Source organism: Podarcis vaucheri (assembly GCF_965113315.1).
Source record: "Podarcis vaucheri genome assembly, chromosome: 7".
NCBI classification, from domain to species: Eukaryota; Metazoa; Chordata; class Lepidosauria; order Squamata; family Lacertidae; genus Podarcis; species Podarcis vaucheri.
The window spans coordinates 18453570-18471880 of NC_138765.1; the positions used below are offsets into that span (position 1 = coordinate 18453570).

The 18311-nt window shown below is 48.2% G+C and overlaps 1 protein-coding gene across 1 annotated transcript; it reads right to left on the bottom strand.

Annotated features, from left to right (window-relative positions):
• Positions 1 to 3025: 3025 nt before the first annotated feature.
• Positions 3026 to 17748, bottom strand: HAS1 (hyaluronan synthase 1). The gene is made up of 5 exons (XM_082231626.1): positions 17484 to 17748; positions 9894 to 10591; positions 6595 to 6820; positions 5686 to 5818; positions 3026 to 4875 (listed from the first exon to the last, which is right to left on the bottom strand). The coding sequence occupies exons 1-5, from the start codon at positions 17743 to 17745 to the stop codon at positions 4200 to 4202; spliced, it is 1995 nt and encodes a 664-aa protein (XP_082087752.1). The 5' UTR covers positions 17746 to 17748; the 3' UTR covers positions 3026 to 4199.
• Positions 17749 to 18311: the final 563 nt, after the last annotated feature.

Sequence of the window (18311 nt, forward strand, 5' to 3'; positions counted from 1 at the left end):
GGACTTGCCGATCAGAAGGTTGGCGGTTCGAATCCCCGCAACGGGGTGAGCTCCCATTGCTCGGTCCCTGCTCCTGCCAACCTAGCAGTTCGAAAGCACAAAGTGCAAGTAGATAAATAGGTACCGCTCCGGCGGGAAGGTAAACGGCATTTCCGTGCGCTGCTCTGGTTCGCCAGAAGCGGCTTAGTCATGCTGGCCACATGATCTGGAAGCTGTTCTCCGGCTCCCTCGGCCAGTAAAGCGAGATGAGCGCCGCAACCTCAGAGTTGTCCATGACTGGACCTAATGGTCAGGGGTCCCTTTACCTTTACCTTTACCCCACCCATCTGGCTGGGTTTCCCCAGCCGCTCTGGGCGGCTTCCAACAAAATATTAGAAGCACAATAAAACATCAGACATTAAATACTTCTCTAAACAGGGCTGCCTTCAGATGTCTTCTAAAAGTCAGATACAGTGGACCCTCCAGATAGGAACTTAATTCATCCCGGGGGTCCGTACTTACCCTGAAAAGTCCGTATCTGGAGGCGTCATTTTTGTGCATGCGTGCGCAGCGAAACCCAGAAGTTTACACCTCCAGGTTTGCCGCGTTCATAACTTGAAATTACGTTACCTGAAGGTAACATAAGCTGAGGTAGCACTGTAGTTGTTTATTTCCTTGACATCTGATGGGAGGGCTTTCCACAAGATGGGTGCCACTACCGAGAAGGCCCTCTGGCTGGTTTCCTCTAAGCTCACTTCTTGGAGGGAGGGAACTGCCAGAAGGCCCTCGGAGCTGGACGTCAGTGTCTGGGGTGAACAATGGGGGTGGAGACGCTCCTTCAGGTATACTGGGCCTAGGCTGTTTAGGGCTTTAAAGACCACCACCAACACTTTGAATTGTGCTCAGAAACGTACTGAGAGCCAATATAGGTCTTTCAGGACCAGTGTTATATGGTCTCAGCAGCCACTCCCAGTCACTAGTCTAGCTGCTGCAATCTGGATTAGTTGTAGTTTCCAGCTCACTTTCAACGGTAGCTCCATGTAGAGCGCATTACAGTAGTACAAACAGGAGATGACCATAGCATGCACCACTCTGGCAAGACAGTCCATGGGCAGGTACGGTCTCAGCCTGCATACAAGATGGAGCTGGTAGATAATGGTTCCTCATCATCCTGGGAAAAAGTGACAAGTGGGGTGCCACAGGGTTTTGTCCTGGGCCCGTTCCACAGTTTTATAGATGACGTGGATGAAGGAACAGAGGGGATGCTCATCAGATTTGCAGATGACACCAAATTGGGAGGGGTAGCTAATTGCGCAGAAGACAGAACCGGGATCCAAAATGACCTTAACAGATTGGAGAACTGGGTCCAAACTAACAGAATGGAGATCAATAGGGACAGATGTAAGGTTCTAAACTTAGGCAGGAATAACTAGCTGCACAACTATAAGATGGGGGACATCTGGTTTGCCAGCAGTGCATGTGAAAAGGGTCTAGGAGTCTTGGTAGACCACAAGCTTAACATGAGTCATTGTGTTTTTTGCAGCCAAAAAAAAAGAAAAAAAAAAGCTATTGCTCTTCTAGGCTGCATCAGCAGAAGTGTAGTGTTCCAGTCAAGGGGAGTAATAGTCCCACTCTATTCTGCCTTGTTCAGATCACACCTGGGGTACTATATCCAGTTCTGGGTGACACAATTTAAGAAGGATGTTGACAAGGTGGAATGTGTGTAGAGGAGGGCAACCAAGATGATCAAGGGCCAGGAAACCAAGCCTTATGAGAAATGGTTGAGGGAGTTTGGTATGTTTAGCTTGGAAAAGAGGAGACTGAGAGGAGATATAAGAGCCCTCTTCAGATATCTCAAAGGCCACATGGAGCAAGCTTGTTTTCTCTAGCTCCAGAAGCTAGGACCTGAACCAATGATGGTAAGGGCTGTTCAACAGAGGAACAGACGCTCTCAGGTGGTGAACTCTTCTTCCTTGTAGGTTTTTAAAGCAGAGGTTGGATGAGCTGAGATTCCTGCATTGCAGGGGGTTGGACTAGATGACCCTTGGTGATCCCTTCCATCTCTACAATGCTATGAATCCTTTCGAAACCAACTGCTACCTAATACTTTAAACTGGAGATTGGACCTGGGAGCTTCTGGGTGCAAAGCAAGTTCCCACCCAACTTGGTTACAATAAGAAGCTTTGCAGCAATCACCTTTTTTGTTATTGGTGTATTTATGCATATCAGGCACTAGAGCTCTTGAACAAATTAGCAAATAAAATTAATACAATTATTGTTGTTCATTTCAGTTTTGAGCTGCAGGAGTTTGTGGCTAAGTGGCCAAGCTACAAATCATCAAGTCTTTGTTTTCAGTCTTCCTTTTGCCACAAACTCACCAGGTGGTCTTAAGGAGGATCACCTCTCTTGGCTTTAGGCCCAGCCCCACTCATCTACAATAAGAAGATAAACAAGGAACCGGTGGGTGATGTTGGGACTCCAGCTCCCATCACCCTTAGCCAACGTGGCCCATAGCAAGGGATGATGGGAGTTGTAGTCTAGCAACATCTGTAGGTCAACAGGTTCTTCAAGAAGACAAGAACTTTGAAAAAGATTGGGGAAAGGTTATACTTTACCTATGAGACCACTGCAAGCAGGTTAAAACATTAACAGAATTTTAACCACACTTGTAAAGTAACGGGAAGTATGGATATTTTAGAAGGATAAAAGTTTGGATAAATATTGAAATGCAGTTGTAAATATTAACATTAGGACCCTTGAAAGGGATGGGGGGAAGTCAAGAGTTTCAGAGCAATCTCGATATTTGGATTTTGAACTGATGTTTGTAATATGTTTATATTTTTCAAAAAATTAATAAAAAATATAAGAAAACAAGACAAAAAACCCAGGTTATTCACTGCTGCTGTAAAGATTACAAAGCAACTGCATGCTAAGTGCTTTGAACCTCTGAAAGTGCTATGAAACTGCTAAGTACTGTTTTTCTTCGATAGCAAAGTTTCCACCTTCCCTACAAAAGTGAAATTAACGCAAGCACACCAAGGACAAGTTTTCCCAAAAAAATATGTTTTATTTTTTAATACCATTTATAAAAAATAACTGTTTTTAAAAATCCTCGTTATTCAATTTTCTTTCTTTTTTTAAAAAAAAACATCAACAACCATTAAATAGCCCTTATTATTAAAATACAGCAAATAAATAATATCACACTCCTTCATTTTTCTGTAGAAAGGAGCTCCCCAAACTCCAATGGTCAACATTACAATTTAAAAAACAATAACAGAGAGGTGGTTAAGGGCGACTTTGACCCTCCCCTCTCAGCCACAATGCCAATTTCCTTTCCAGGTGAAAGAAACAAAAACAAACAAAGCGAAAACCAAGACAGAAGTTTCCAGCTTCTGTCCCATAACTGTAAACTGTGTTTTTTTCTGTAACCATCAAGTGTTCACAAGTCAAGATAAGACATAGCACTAAGGGATTTCTTTTTCTTGCAGGAAAAAGAGAGAGAAGAGAATCCTTTTATGTCATGCAGGATTCATGTGTGTCAAGGTCTGGTCTCCAGTTCCATCAAAAGGAACCTCCTTTTTTCCCCAGTCAGATCCAACCTGTTGCATGCGTCAACTGAACAGCAACCATTGGCCAACATCCCTCCATCCTTGTCTCTCTGCTCAGTGGCTGCAGCACTCAAGACTTGGATCTGCAGTGGCATTTCAGTGCAATGAGATTGGTTCCTGTGTGTCAGGTGTCCCTGTGGGGTTTCGCATCACCCAGCTGACCCACCCCAGAGATGGCTGCATTTCAAGAAGGAGGGAAAGGCAGACATTTGGCTTTTTTTGGAACGTGGAAAAAAACCTTGAACATGATATAAATAAACTGAGGTCAGAAACATCTCCCAGGACCTAGACAGTTAGCAGCCAAAGAGGGAGAGAAGAGGAGGCTAGGAGACCCTCACGCCTTGTTGGGTAAAAGATCTCCTCCCTGAGATTCAGGCAACCCCGGGGCTTCTAGTCCTAGAAGAGAAGCCAAGGAGTGTGTACATCCACTCTGCTGACAGACCACATGATGGAGTGGAAACTCACAGGACACTGAACTCATCATTTCTTAGCCAGGAGTGGCTCCTACGAGATAACTCTTCACTCCTAGACCTTGGGTGAGCACCCAAGTCCTTACTGGTCCGAGATTCTGTCTTACAGTCAGGTTTCAGAACCCCCCCCCCAGGCCCTTCACACCTGAACACTATAGAAATCCACCCGTTTCCGGCAGCATCTCCGCACCCACAGCCAATAAAGCATGATCATGAATGTCCAGTAGCCGACATAGATGGCTGAGCCAATGAGCAGGTACCAGATCTCGGTCTGCTTGGCCTCGGTTGTCCAGTCAGCCAGGGCCTCCTGGTAGATGGTGTAGACCAGGCCTCCCAAGAGCAGCAGGCCCCAGATGGAGACAGGCAGCAGAGGCATATAGTTCCCCACCATCTTCTTCCTGCCTGAGGTGCCCCAGCTGCTCTTGTTCATCGTGATGATGGCGAAGTACTTGGCGGGCAGCAAGCCGCCCATGTAGAGCACGGCGTAGAGAGACATGAAGATCATGATGAAGTTCTTCCTCAGCCAGCAGGCATAAAGGGCCTTCACGCAAGCCACCAGCTGGACGCAGAGCAGCACCCACAGGATGTCCCACAAGTTCCCCCCGTAGAACAGCCGCAGGACGGTGGCCGTGACGAAGAAGGGGAAGATCCCGGCCACCACCGACTCGTAGGTCATCCACAGGTGGTGGCGGTGCCACCAGAGGGCGTTGTAGAGCCACTCGCGGAAGTAGGACTTGGTCCAGCGAGTCTGCTGCGCCAGCCATCTCAGGAATACGGACGGCGTCTCCGAGTAGCAGCGGGAGCGGGCAGTGTACCTGGTACATGGAGGAGAAAGGAGGAGAAGTTAAGAATATAATATGGTCTTCATTCAATTTCGTCTGGAACAGGAATGGGGAACCTGCAGCCCTCCAGATGTCACTGAGCTACAACCAGTGGCATAGCACAGGGGGCACAGGGCCAGTTGCCCCAGGTGCAAAATGGTTAGGGGCGCAAAATTTCAATGCCCGGTTCTATTGCTGGGCTCCGCTGAAAACGGCTTCTCCATGTGAACCAGGAAGTGACCTCTCCAGACAACAGAATGACTCTATTTTTCTTAACGCTGCAACTGTGCATGCCTACTCTGTCCATTTCTGTCCCTCCCCCCTTCTGCGTAGCCCCGGGCACTGGCAACCCACGCTACACCACTGACTACAACTCCCAGTGTGGGTAGTGTTAAGAGCCAGTGTGGTGTAGTGGTTAAGAGCGGTAGTCACGTAATCTGGGTAACCGGGTTCGCGTCTCCGCTCCTCCACATGCAGCTGCTGGGTGACCTTGGGCCAGTCACACTTCTGTGAAGTCTCTCAGCCCCACTCACCTCACAGAGTGTTTGTTGTGGGGGAGGAAGGGAAAGGAGATTGTTAGCCGCTTTGAGACTCCTGAAGGGGAGTGAAAGGCGGGATATAAAATCCAAACTCTTCTTCTTCTTCTTCCCATCATCCTTGACCAGCAGCTGTGCTGCCTTGGGGCTGATGGCAGCTGCAGCTACCCAATAAGATGCTGTCTCCTTGCACCTCTCCCATCTCCTTGCCATTTTTCATTCTGCATCACCCTTGCTCCAGAAAACCCAAGTCTCCACATGTTCTTACTTGGTGGCATAGCCGATGCTTAGCATCCGGTTGGTGAGGTGCCGGTCATCTCCAAAGGTGCAGTGGGTACCCAGGAACTTCTGATTGTACCAGGACTCTAGAAACTGCTGCAGGAGGTCATTCCGATACAGGCCTATGGGGGGGGGACAAAACAGGTGAGAAACAAACGTAAGGTAAAAAGGACCCCTGGACGGTTAAGTCCAGTTAAATTTGACTATGAGGTGTGGCACTCATCTCTGCTTTCATGCCGAGGGAGCCTGTGTTTGTCCACAGACAGCTTTTCCGGGTCATGTGGCCAGCATGACATTGTGGCACAATGGCAATCCTTGTTGAGTGCCAGAGTGCACGGAAACACCATTTAACTTCCAGCCACAGTGGTACCTATTTATCTACTTGCACTGGTATGCGTTCAAACTGCTAGGTTGGCAGGAGTCGGGACAGAGCAACGGGAGCTCACCCTGTTGCATGGATTCAAACCGCTGACCTTCCAATCAGCAAGCACAAGAGGCTCAGTGGTTTAGACCACGGTGCCGCCCGCATCCCTGATACAAATACAGTCATACCTTGGGTTAAAGACGCTTCAGGTTAAATCTTTTCAGGCTGCATTCTGCGGTGACCCGGAAGTATCGGAAAGGGTTACTTCCGAGTTTCACCACTCGCGCATGCGCAGACGCTCAAAATGACGTCATGTGCATGTGCAGAAGTGGCGAATCGCGACCCGCGCGTGCTCAGATGTGCGTTGCGTTCTGCTCAGGTTGTGAACGGGGCTCTGGAACGGATCCCGTTCGCAACCAGAGGTACCACTGTATTCAACGGGCTGGTAAAACATAACCAGCTTTCTGATCAAACGAATAAACTGCTTCCTGTTGAAAATAAGGAGGCGGAACCAACGCACAGGGGAAGCCTTACCCAGGGGGCCACTGATACAAGAAACACAGTCAAAGTAAGACTGGCAGGCGCGCTCAATGTTGAAGGCCATCCAGTACCGCAAGCTGCTCATGAAGCTGATATAGGAGTCGGAGAGGTTGAGGATCCGCACATCCCCGCCGACAGCCCCGTAGCGTTCGTTCGACTCCAGCACCTTCACCAGTTCCAGGGTTGCATCTGGGGCCAGCTTGGTGTCCGAATCGCAAACCTGCGAGAGGCCAAGAGATGGAGATTGAGAAGGGACACCCCTGGAATTTGCCAGAGAGATCTGAGTTGCCAGAAGCTCAATTTACAGAACACGGGGAAAGTTAGCCAGAGCACTCTCACTTTCAAAGGCTGATTCACACATCTGCACAGTCGTCACTGGAGAATTGTGACACCGAGCAATGACTAAGCTTGCGGTGAAATGCCCCAGCTTTGACACTTTCATAACTTCGTCAACGCTACAATCCTTTCCAATGTGCAACTGCTAAGTCCACAATAATTAAGTAACGCACATGCATGTGTGAAGCAGCCCAGGGTCTGTGGCAAAACCGGAGAATGTATGAAAAGCTTCCCCAAAAAGCAACATTCGTGTCTGTGACAAGTGTGATGCAATGGGGGAGAGCACAGAGTGTGTGCAGGGGACAGCCCAGCTCAGATGCTGTCTCTGTTTATGTGATTAATTGACTGGCTTGAGGCAAATCAGTCTTTTGCTTGCCTTGTCTGTAAAATGGGCACAATTAATGCAAGGATAAGAACAGGAGAAAGGTTATAAAGCATTTTGCACACCCCCAGAGTTAGAAATGACACTTCTTAGGCTAATGAGTGATGTACAAATGAGGGAGAATGAATGGCTCATATTGCAGAACATTAAGCGGATCAATAGTTTGGTTGAAGGTGGCTGGGAAGCAAGGAGTGGAGGGGAACCTTATGAAAACTAATTTGTAAAGCACAGTTAATGATATGGATGCAATAATCTGTTACACTGAAAAAGAGACAGAAATTTGGGTTATATGGTTAAGCCAGGTAAGAAACTGATGGAGATACAGATGGGACCTTGAGAGTAGGGCATGATGGGTAGAGGTCAAAGGGCAAAACTTCACCATCTTGACGAGCTTTGCTCCTCATCACAACCCAGGGAAGCAGCTTAGGTTTTGCAAAGTAAGCAATGAGCTACATGTTTAATAAGGCTTAATAAGGATAATTATCATGTTGAACATTTTCCTCTTTCAACAATACTTCTAAGCGGCAATCTCTCTATCCCTCTTGGCATCTGTATTGGAGTTGAAATCATTTCTATATATGCAATTGTTTTAACTGCATTTTTACATGCAGTTTTTAAAAATATACATTTTTTTTGGTATTGTGTACTTGCTCTGAGATGCTAAAGAAGAAGCGATGCGTAAACGAAATTAGATAAACAGATTCATGCGGATTTCAGAAGCTTCCGCCTCCCCCTTGGTGAAGAATTGGGGTTTCCTTGGGACAAGGTTTCGATCTCTCCAGCCCCCACCCCCAGAGTATATACATGAAAGGTCAGCAACTGGAAACCCCAGGACAAATCTACCCTGCAGACAGGTGCCATCTGGTCCACTCCTTGCCAGCCTGTGGGGCAAAGAGCAACATCTGGATTTGGTGGGATTTGGCAGGAGGCAATTTTGGAAACAAAGGTGGGGCAGAGGCAGAGACTTTGGCTTGCTGCTCCTCTTCTGCTTTGTCAGTCTGGCACTCCAGCAAAATTAGTTGGTGACCAGAGATACCTCCAGAATTTAGGGCAGCGTGTCGCCCTTCAGAATAAGCTTGAAGGGGTCAAATTAGATATTAAAGCCCAGAGGTAGCAGGAGAGGAGATACCATATTTTTCGCCCTATAGGACGCACTTTTCCCCCTCCAAAAATGAAGGGGAAATGTGTGTGCGTCCTATGGGGCGAATGCAGGCTTTCGCTGAAGCCTGGAGAGCGAGAGGGGTCGGTGCGCACCAACCCCTCTCGCTCTCCAGGCTTCGCGCAGCTCTCCGCAAGCCGTGGGAGCCCGGCGCTGGGCTCCCACGGCTTGCGGAGAGCTGCCTGTTCTGGGGGCTGGGGTCGGGGGAAGCTTGGGCTTCCCCTGCCCCAGCCCCGCGTCTGGGGGGGGGGAAATAAATTTTTTTACTTTATTTCCCCCCCAAAAAACTAGGTGCGTCCTATGGGCGAAAAATACGGTAGTTCATAGGTAGCATGACTAGGCAAAACCAAGAAAAATAAATTCTGTACCCAGATAAGCTGGACTGTGGAAATTAAGCAAATTTCCAGATTTTTCCGTATTTTGCACAATTGATTCTGCTTCCCATAGTAAAGTGTTAGGGGCCGCTCCCTTTGACTCGCAGAAGCACGCTCTCTTCAGGCACTGACTCGCACACTTCTAAAAGGTCAATCTTAACAAGCCACAAGGGTCTGGCTAGCAACTGAGCATTTGTTTTTAAATAAACCAAGTTCGTAGCTCTTATGGCATAAGTCAATAACTGGAGAAGAAGGCGACTCAGTGGGATTTGTGTGGGTCAGGAAACACGAGGCTTCGCTGCCTCGCCTCGCCTCATCCCATCCCTGTCTCAGAATGCTGAACCCTGCAAGCAATGCCATATTTTGGTATTTTTCTGAGCTTCTGCAGAAATCACAGAATGCACTTAAGTATACACTTCAGCGGGTGTCAAGGTCTATACTGAGGAACCGCAAGCTTCCTTGTAAGCTGACCAGGAGCACCTTAATGAGGTTAGCAGTGGAAGACGCATTTGCCCATAATTACTGATCTTCCAGTGTGCAGCCAGAGAAGAATGGAGAGCATATCGTTGAATTGCAGAGCTGGAAGGGACCCTAGGGGTCATCTAGTCCAACCCCAGGATTCTCAGCTAAAGCAACCCTGACCGTCCAACCTCTGCTCAAAAGCAAACGCTGTGCATTCTCACTGCATGCAGCGAGGCACGACACATGGCTAGCATACAGGGCAGGGCTGTTCAAGAGGTGGAATGAGACAACCATTTCAGGCAGCAGGCACGGGAGACTGGCAAACTCAAGCACCCCTTCCCTTTCCCCCTTAGGGCCATTTGCCCTGCCACTTCTGCTGCTAGCACCTTACCCGTGTGGCAAGGATCTCTGCCTTTCCCACATCTCCTCCCTGCTTTCTGCTTTAATTCCCCCTTGAAGTTCAACAGCCTTTCTCTGCTGCAGGAAATGTTGGCCCAGTCCCTATCTCTCAGCCTGAAGGACATTGCGGGATGGGATAAAACAAACGAGGAAGCGAGACAACCGGATAGGAGCCATTTACCTGCACGTAGTCCACCGAGTTGCCCAGGGCCTTGAAAGCTGTGTACATGACTTCCCTCTTCCCTCCCCATTTCTGCATGATGCAGACACATCTCTTGGTCCGGATCAGCTCTTCTACGGCCAGCTGCCCAAGGTCGTCCATATCTATTTCACTGTAGACAGGCGGCTCATCCCCAGCTTGGTAGCCACTGTCCCCTTCGTCTACATCCAACAGAGGCTGGTGGTGGTAGTTGTTCTCCCAGACGAACGTCCCCACGTCTTCCCCAGCAAAGACCTCTTGGAACATGTCCATCATGTACCGGTCGTCAGGGCTGTTGCCATCGATCACCATGATGACCCGGAGCTTCTCCGGAGGGTACAAGGTTGCCTTGACGGACTCGAGGCACTCACGGAGGTACGCCGGGTCCTCCTGGTAAGCGGAGATGGTGAGAGCCACCGTCTTGGTGTAGCTGCAAGTCAGAGAGTCCCTCTTCATCCTCTTGTGCTCCAGGAAGGCAAAGAAGCTCTGGATGATGAGGTGGGCCGTGAGGAAGGCCCCATAGAGGCCAAATGCCATAATGTGGTACCGGTCGGAAGCCAGCTGGTTCCCCGAAATGTAGGCCCATGCCAATATGGACAGTATGAGCAGCGCAAAGCCGATGGTGACGATCCGACGTCCGATAGAGACAACGGCCTTTGGCAGTATGGTGACATCCATCCCTGGAAGGAATAGTCAAGGTAGTGAGTGAGCTGGATTGTTCTCAGGGGAATTTATTGTCGATGGAATGGGGCCACCCCACAGCGTAAGTGCTCTCTGGGCAGCACACAAAACAAACACAACAATTACAACGCAAAACAAACTATTAAAAACCCATTAAGCATGCAGGTGGCATTTATTTAACGTTTATCCACAGGTCAGGAATACGCACAGCACTATTCAGTGGGGAAACAAGATGGCTGAAAGACTCTGGGATCAAGGAGGGCAGATTTGGGCCACCTGCACCCCTGCTCCCAAAAGGCCACAGCGGCTTCATGCCAACAGACAAGAGTGCAGAAATGTTCTGGGCAGGAGAACAGGAGGCGAGTACTATGGCAAGTTGCGACTCACTGGACTTTTCTTCCCCACAACAACTTGTAGCATGGGGGTTGTACCTGCCGGCATCTGGGCAGAAGATATAAAACTGGGACCCACTGCAGATGGCAGAAGGCTAAGTGCACCACCCAGGTACAGTAATCTCAAAGGGGCAATAAAAAACAACAACGATCTCCCCATTTGGGTTTACACCCTGAGGAATGGGAACACCCAGTTCTGGACAAATTTAATAAAGACTGCTGTGGGGCCGGTTCTAGAGCGAGAGGTGAAATGGCTGAGGGGCTTTAGTCCCTTGTTGTTTCCCATGATTAACAAAGCCAGAATAAATTATGTGCAAAATTTAGGATTCCGCGCCCCCCCCCCCCCGTTTGCATATTTTACAAAAGTCACATTGTTCAGGTTCTTAGCGGCAGAACCTGGATTTCCTGGGTGCATTAAAAATAAATAAATTTTAGCTTTCAATGCACACGGCTATGGTGTTTACTGTTGGTCCCTAAGAGATGTAGAAAATGGCCTCATCTGCGTATCTCAAAGGGTGAAAGATTTATGGGCAAAGGAACAACCTCTCTATGGGGTCAGAGCAGTGTCCGATTTAAAGAGGAATGCCAGCTCCAAGGATCATTCTGAGATGCACACTAGTAACCATTGCAGAAGCACAAGAAGGGGCATAAAATCTCTTAGAATGGCAATGGCGCCCACATGAGAAGTGCTGGAACTGAGTTCCTATGAGTTCCCCCGGAAAAAAAAGCCCTGGTGTTTAGACTTCAAAGGCTGTGGCTTCTTGCAAGTCTAGGCACAGACTACAGTGGTACTTCGGGTTACAGACGCTTCAGGTTACATACACTTTGGGTTACAGACTCTGCTAACCCAGAAATAGTGCTTCAGGTTAAGAACTTTGCTTCAGGATAAGAACAGAAATCGTGTTCCGGTGGTGCGGCAACAGCAGGAGGCCCCATTAGCTAAAGTGGTGCTTCAGGTTAAGAACAGTTTCAGGTTAAGAACAGGCCTCTGGAACGAATGAAGTACTTAACCCGAGGTACCACTGTACTACCATAGAAGATGCTGTCTCTTTGCCCGATAATAAATGCTGGAAATGTAACGAGACTGAAGGTACGCTCTTTCACCTTTGGTGGACATGCCCAAGGATTAAGAATTTCTGGGAGATGATTTATAATGAAATGAAAAAGGTATTTAAATATACCTTCCTGAAGAAACCAGAGGCCTTTCTCCTGGGCATGGTCGGTCAATTGGTGCCAAAGAAGGATAGAACTTTCTTTATGTATGCTACAACAGCAGCAAGAATACTTATCGCAAAGCATTGGAAGACACCAGATCTACCCACCCGGGAAGAATGGCAGATGAAGCTGATGGACTACATGGAATTGGCGGAAATGACTGGCAGAATCTGAGACCAGGGAGAAGAGTCGGTGGAAAAAGATTGGAAAAAATTCAAAGTGTATTTACAGAAATATTGCAAAAATAATGAATGTTAGAAGGATGCTGGAATGAAGTTAGATGGCTTTAGCAGAAATGTTATAAAGAGTTAAGTAAAAACAGATTGTTAATGGGTCAAAGTGGAAAATTTAAGGTTAGATTGTGTTAAGATAAATTAAAGAATTTTTTTTGAGAAAGATGGAAAGGATTTGCTGAAATAGCTAATTGAACTAGAATACAAAAAAGGGAGGCGTGAGGAGGTCGATGAAACAAGTAAATGAAAGGTAAAGATACGGAAATATTGGATGGGTTTTTAAATGTTTTTGTTTTTTGTTGTTGTTTTGCTGTATTGTTTTTTGTTTTTCTTTTTATTTCTGATGTATTGTAAGGTATTGTTTTGTTTTGTTTAACTTTTTATTGTTTCTTTTTTCTGTAACTATTAAACCTCTAATAAATATCATTAAAAAAGAAGAAGAAGAAGAAGATGCTGTCTCTTTCTCCCTAGCCAAAATCTGTCATCTTGAACCTTGGGGGGGGGGGGGTGTACACCACCTACAGGCAAGAATGATGTACCGCACCAGAGACCCAGAATGAATATATCTGCCAAGTTATCCCATCTTTCACATATGGGTGGGCGTATATGCGGACGGCGCCGGCTCCCGGCCTCTAGAGTGAGATGAGCGCACAACCCTAGAGTCTGTCAAGACTGGCCCGTACGGGCAGGGGTACCTTTACCTTTATATGGACCCAACCAGAGGCTGAGCCATGATTTGCATTAAAGCCAACAATGGAACAGGGCTCCTGGCTAGCCTGCAACAACCCCCCACCCCCCAAGAAGAGGGCAATAGCCAATCTCTGTTTGGAGATTGCTGGTTCCACTATTAAATGTTTACACAAGTTTCTCTCCAGGTTCCTCCACTCCAAACTAACCTCCTGGCAGGGGCTCAGGGTAACTCTATAAAAAAATATTAATAGAGCCAAAGAAGAGGCGTTTTCAAAAACACTACAGCAAATGACACCAACGGGTCATTGAATAAATAAATGACAAAGTGCTTGACACAGTACATACCATTTGCACACCCCACTTAGCAAATGGAACAGAAATCCTGTGTTGTTGTTTTCCCCCTTGCTTGCCCCTTCCTGCGACAGCACATGAAAATCTCCTTCCTTCTATTTTAACCGCAAATATCAAGTGAAATCCTGCACATACTTACCTAGGGATAAGTCTCACGGAACTCAAGTGTGTAGACATGAATAAGATTGCACTGCCAAACCCAAAATTCCTGGCCTCTCAGAGCCGCCGGTAAAATCTAGGGCTTATCCACACCAGACCAAAATGTGGACCCCATCCCAGTTTTGTCCCAGAAACTTTCCCCCTTTAAATGAGGAGTTTTTGGTCCTTGCCATTTTGGACTTCCCCATGACAAACACACACACACACACACACACACACACACTTAAAGGGAGAAAAGTCCAGGACAGCACTGGGATGACAGCCTGCGGACACCCCCACATCAGTGAAGAAAACCCCCATTTTGCTCCACAAGCCTTTAGGGAGCCCTCTAGCTCATGGGTAGGCAAACTAAGGCCCAGGGCTAGATTCGGCCCAATTGCCTTCTAAATCCGGCCCGTGGATGGTCCTGGAATCAGCGTGTTTTTACATGAATAGAATGTATCCTTTTATTTAAAATGCATCTCTGGGTTATTTGTGGGGCCTGCCTGGTGTTTTTACAGGAGTAGAATGTGTGCTTTTATTTAAAATGCATCTCTGGGTTATTTTTGGGGAATAGGAATACCTTCATCCCCCCCCCAAATATAGTCTGGCCCCCCACAAGGAGGGACAGTGGACCGGCTCCCTGCTTATAAAGTTTGCTGACCCCTCCTCTAGCTTATGCATTTCTCTGCAAACCATTGGACAGCAAACCCCACACTCTAACCACTATGCACCACTACTCCAATCTCTTCTGCTGCTAGAGCAACCCGAAGCAACATCTGGAACTGGCCTTCCAAAAAGCTTGGTCCTGCACTCCCTTGGTGGTGAACACACACAACCATCGGCGACCCCAAACACGCAGCTTACGTGAGCCCAGATGATCATACGCGTACAGACATACCAGGAAGCTGAATAAAGAGTTGCCCCTGTGGCTTGATAGAACTAGGGTTGGCCCCAGACATTTGGGCGCCGGAGGCGAATCAGAAATTGATGCCTTTCTCCGTTGCAGTTTGAGAGGGGTGCTTTTTTTATATGCAGCCGAGGCCCCTCACACCCCGCGGTCTTGATGAGGATCCTTGCTGTCCCCTTCTTCTCAATGCTGATCTTCACTTGGGAAACATTGGAAATCTCTCCCCCATGCCCATTTTCAATCCCCCTTTCTTTTCAACGTTGATGCTCACTGCCCCCTAACTTCTGACACTGATCTTATTTATTTTTATTTTATTTATTAAATTAATTTACCGCCCTTCACCAAAAGATCTTGGGGTGGTTCCCAGAATAAAATACAAGAGAATTCAACCAAACCAGCAAAACAATACCTTTCCCCCTTCCCACAGGCACATTTTAAAGGCTGTAGAATATTACTCAGCTAGTTGAACAGGAACCGTTTTGCCTGGAGCCTTAAAAAAATATACAATGAAGGTGCCAGGCGAACCTCCCTGGGGAGAGCATTCTACAAATGGGGAGCCACTACAGAAAAGGCCCCGTTCTCGTGTTTGCCACCCTCTGAACCTCATGTGGAGGAGGCATACAAAGAAGGGCCTCAGATGATGAACACAGAGTCCGGGACGGTTTATATGGGGAGAGGCAATCTTCACCCTTTTCGCATTGCTGCATTGGAGACCTGGTGATGAAAGAGGCGGCTGACGGGTTTGAGCTTCTTTTCCATCAGCCTCCTCTCTTGCTGCTGTGCCAGAGGGGAGCAGGCAGCAGTGGGGCACAGCGGGGGCAGTGGCAGAGCACGCCCCTCCCAACTCCCCAGAGCCTGCCGCCCAAGGTAGATGCCTCACCTTGCCTCATGGGCAGGCCGGCCCTGGTTAGAATTCCACCACAACCATTTTAGGGTGGAATGGCTGCTATACCCACAATGGGTAGGAGGAAGTCCATTGCTCAAATCCCGACTCAGCCACAAATTCCATTGGCAACCTTCCATCAGCAACCTGAAGTCAATACTGCTGGTCTACCTTTTCCTGGGTTTTTTGTAAGGTTCACTGCCGATGCAACTAACCAGGAAGCTGAAGGCATTTCAAATGAAGGGTCACAACTCATAGAATCTTAGAGACAGAAGGCACCCAAGAGTCATCTAGTCCAACCCCCTTGTGATGGCACCACTTTTGCCTCCAATAAAATCCCTTCCCAAAAACATTCCCCAAACAGTTTGACCACAGGCAGTGGCACATGTATGTATACCTGAAGGAGCGTCTCCACCTCCATCATTCTGCCCAGACACTGAGGTCCAGCGCTGAGAGCCTTCTGGCAGTTCCCTCACTGCGAGAAGCCAAGTTCCAGGGAACCAGGTAGAGGGCCTTCTCGGTAGTGGCACCCGCCCTGTGGAACGCCCTCCCACCAGATGTCAAAGAGAAAAACAACTACCAGACTTTTAGAAGACATCTGAAGGCAGCCCTGTTTAGGGAAGCTTTTAATGTTTAATAGGTTATTGTATTTTAATATTCTGTTGGAAGCCGCCCAGAGTGGTTGGAAACCCAGCCAGATGGACGGGGTATAAATAATAAATTATTATAAATTATTATTATTATTATACCACCATGAAAAGAAAACTCTCCTTTCACCACTTCTTAAAAGGTACCTTGAAAACTGCAAAGTGCCACCCCTCGAGGATTGCTTGGCATGATCAGACTTCCAAGAATCAGTGCTCTGGAGTACAGATCTCCCAGACCAGCTTTCCAGGTATATGTGACAGATCAAAGTACCAACCAGACTGAGATAGGTTCTGCAGGCTGATTAAAATGTTGGCATCCCATCAGCATTCATGCCAACCTATATCAATCAATGTGGCAGCAGGCTCAGAACTCGGCAACCTCACTATCAGTGTTGTTGCCAGTCCTTTGTGCCAGCTCATTCACAACCAACATTATGATCCTTGGATGATGCTACCGAGATAAACTGTTGACCTTTTTTATGCAAATCAAGACATGTGCGTGTCTTGCAGCTGAAGTCTTTTCCTTGAAGTGTACACAGCAAGCCTCCACACGCACCCCCCAAGCTGCCCTAGACCTGCATGCTCCCACCTTTGCACTGACCACTAGGCTCTCCTGCTGCCCCCTAAGAGCAGCTCAATCATGGCTTTTCAAGTCACATTCCAGGTTGCAACCACTAACCGCTACTTCCAGCTCTGTTGCAACAAGGAGTGGAGTTTTGGCAGAAAGTGGGGAGGTGAGCACGCACCTTATTTTACTCCTGTTAAATCAACCCAGCCTACGTATTGCAATTGCTCATTTGGACCAGGAACTCATAATTGGCACCTCAAAGTGCATTAAAGCAAAACACAGGAGAAGGGAACTCAAGGAACTTCTAAGCACTCAGTTACCAACTCAAACGGCGAGGAGGGGCAGAAATACATTTTTTAAAAAGCTTTCCAACTAGTCTCTATCAAGTAATCTGAAGTATTCATATATACACAGGACACCAGCCCCCACCCTGGTGTTGGGGCTTTAAGATCCAGTCACTCCATCCCTTCAGCAACATTAGAGCTTATTTTTCTAGGTTGGGGAGTGGGGGAAGGAGGGATGCAGAGTTTCAACGCCTCTGGAAATACCACTGCAACTAAAAGCCCTTGAAATATAATACTAACCCAACTGAAGTCCTAATTGTCCCATACAGAGGGGCTTCTTTGTGGCTACTCAGGGCTGAGTAAATTGCACTCTGCATGTGCTCAAGGGCGCGGTGGCTTTCTCTCTTTTGAGCGGCCATCCAGGGTCAAGCCCTGGCACCAATTCAGCATCAGTTTAAACCACTAGCTCACACTCCCCCCTCTCTCTCCAAGCAAAAGACGCCCAGGCTCCCTGTCCCACGAGACCTTGCCCCCCCACCCAACCACCCTCCAGCAGCAGGCTCGCTGTCCCGTCTCTCACCTGCGGCGCTGGGGCAGCCGGAGCCCGTGTGCGATCCGGGTTTGGTTGCGGGGAAGTCTGGTTTGTTTGATGTCTGGCGGGGAAGCTTTTGAATCTCGCGAGGTGGGGGGGAGAGGAGGAGGGAGGGTTTGCGGGGAGGCGGCCCCTGACGTGCGTCAAGGCTGGGCTGGGGCCCATCTGATCTCATCGGGAGATCACTTACGCCCCAGTAATGCCGTTTTAGGGTCTGAGCCCCATCCCGTGGTGGAACACGCCCATCCATTCGCACACGAGTCTCCGGCTACTTTATCAACTCTCAAGCTGGGACTTAACTGGAACCGGATTTCCAGTGCTGGAAAAGAGTGCTCCTGAGAACGTGCCGAGTGCACTGCCCCTCGAGCTGCGTAAAAGCGCAGCTGGCCGACGCACTAGGCATCCAGCATTAGAAGGGGCGGGATCGAGGCTAGCAGTCAGGGGAGAAGCCTTGAACCCCGCACACAGCAAACATTTAAAGCCCCCTTCTGGGAACTGTAGTTTCGACAAAGCTACCGTTCCCAGCTCTCTGAACAAACGGATTTCCTGGCACGTGGGTGGGTGCGCTTTGACTGTGGTTATTTTATTTTTTGAAAGATATGGTGTGTGAGCACTTTTTTTTTTTTCGTCTGGAGAATGATCCTCCTGCGTGCGTTTACTCGGAAGTAAGCCTCCCTGACCTTGATGGGTTTACTCCCGAGAAAGCGCGCACAAGGCGGCTGCCACGATGCAAGCCTCTTCACATTTTGCACGGAGGGTGGGGACAAACCCGGAGAATTTCCAGGAACAGCTGTCAGTAGTAGTGCTAAAGTTCTG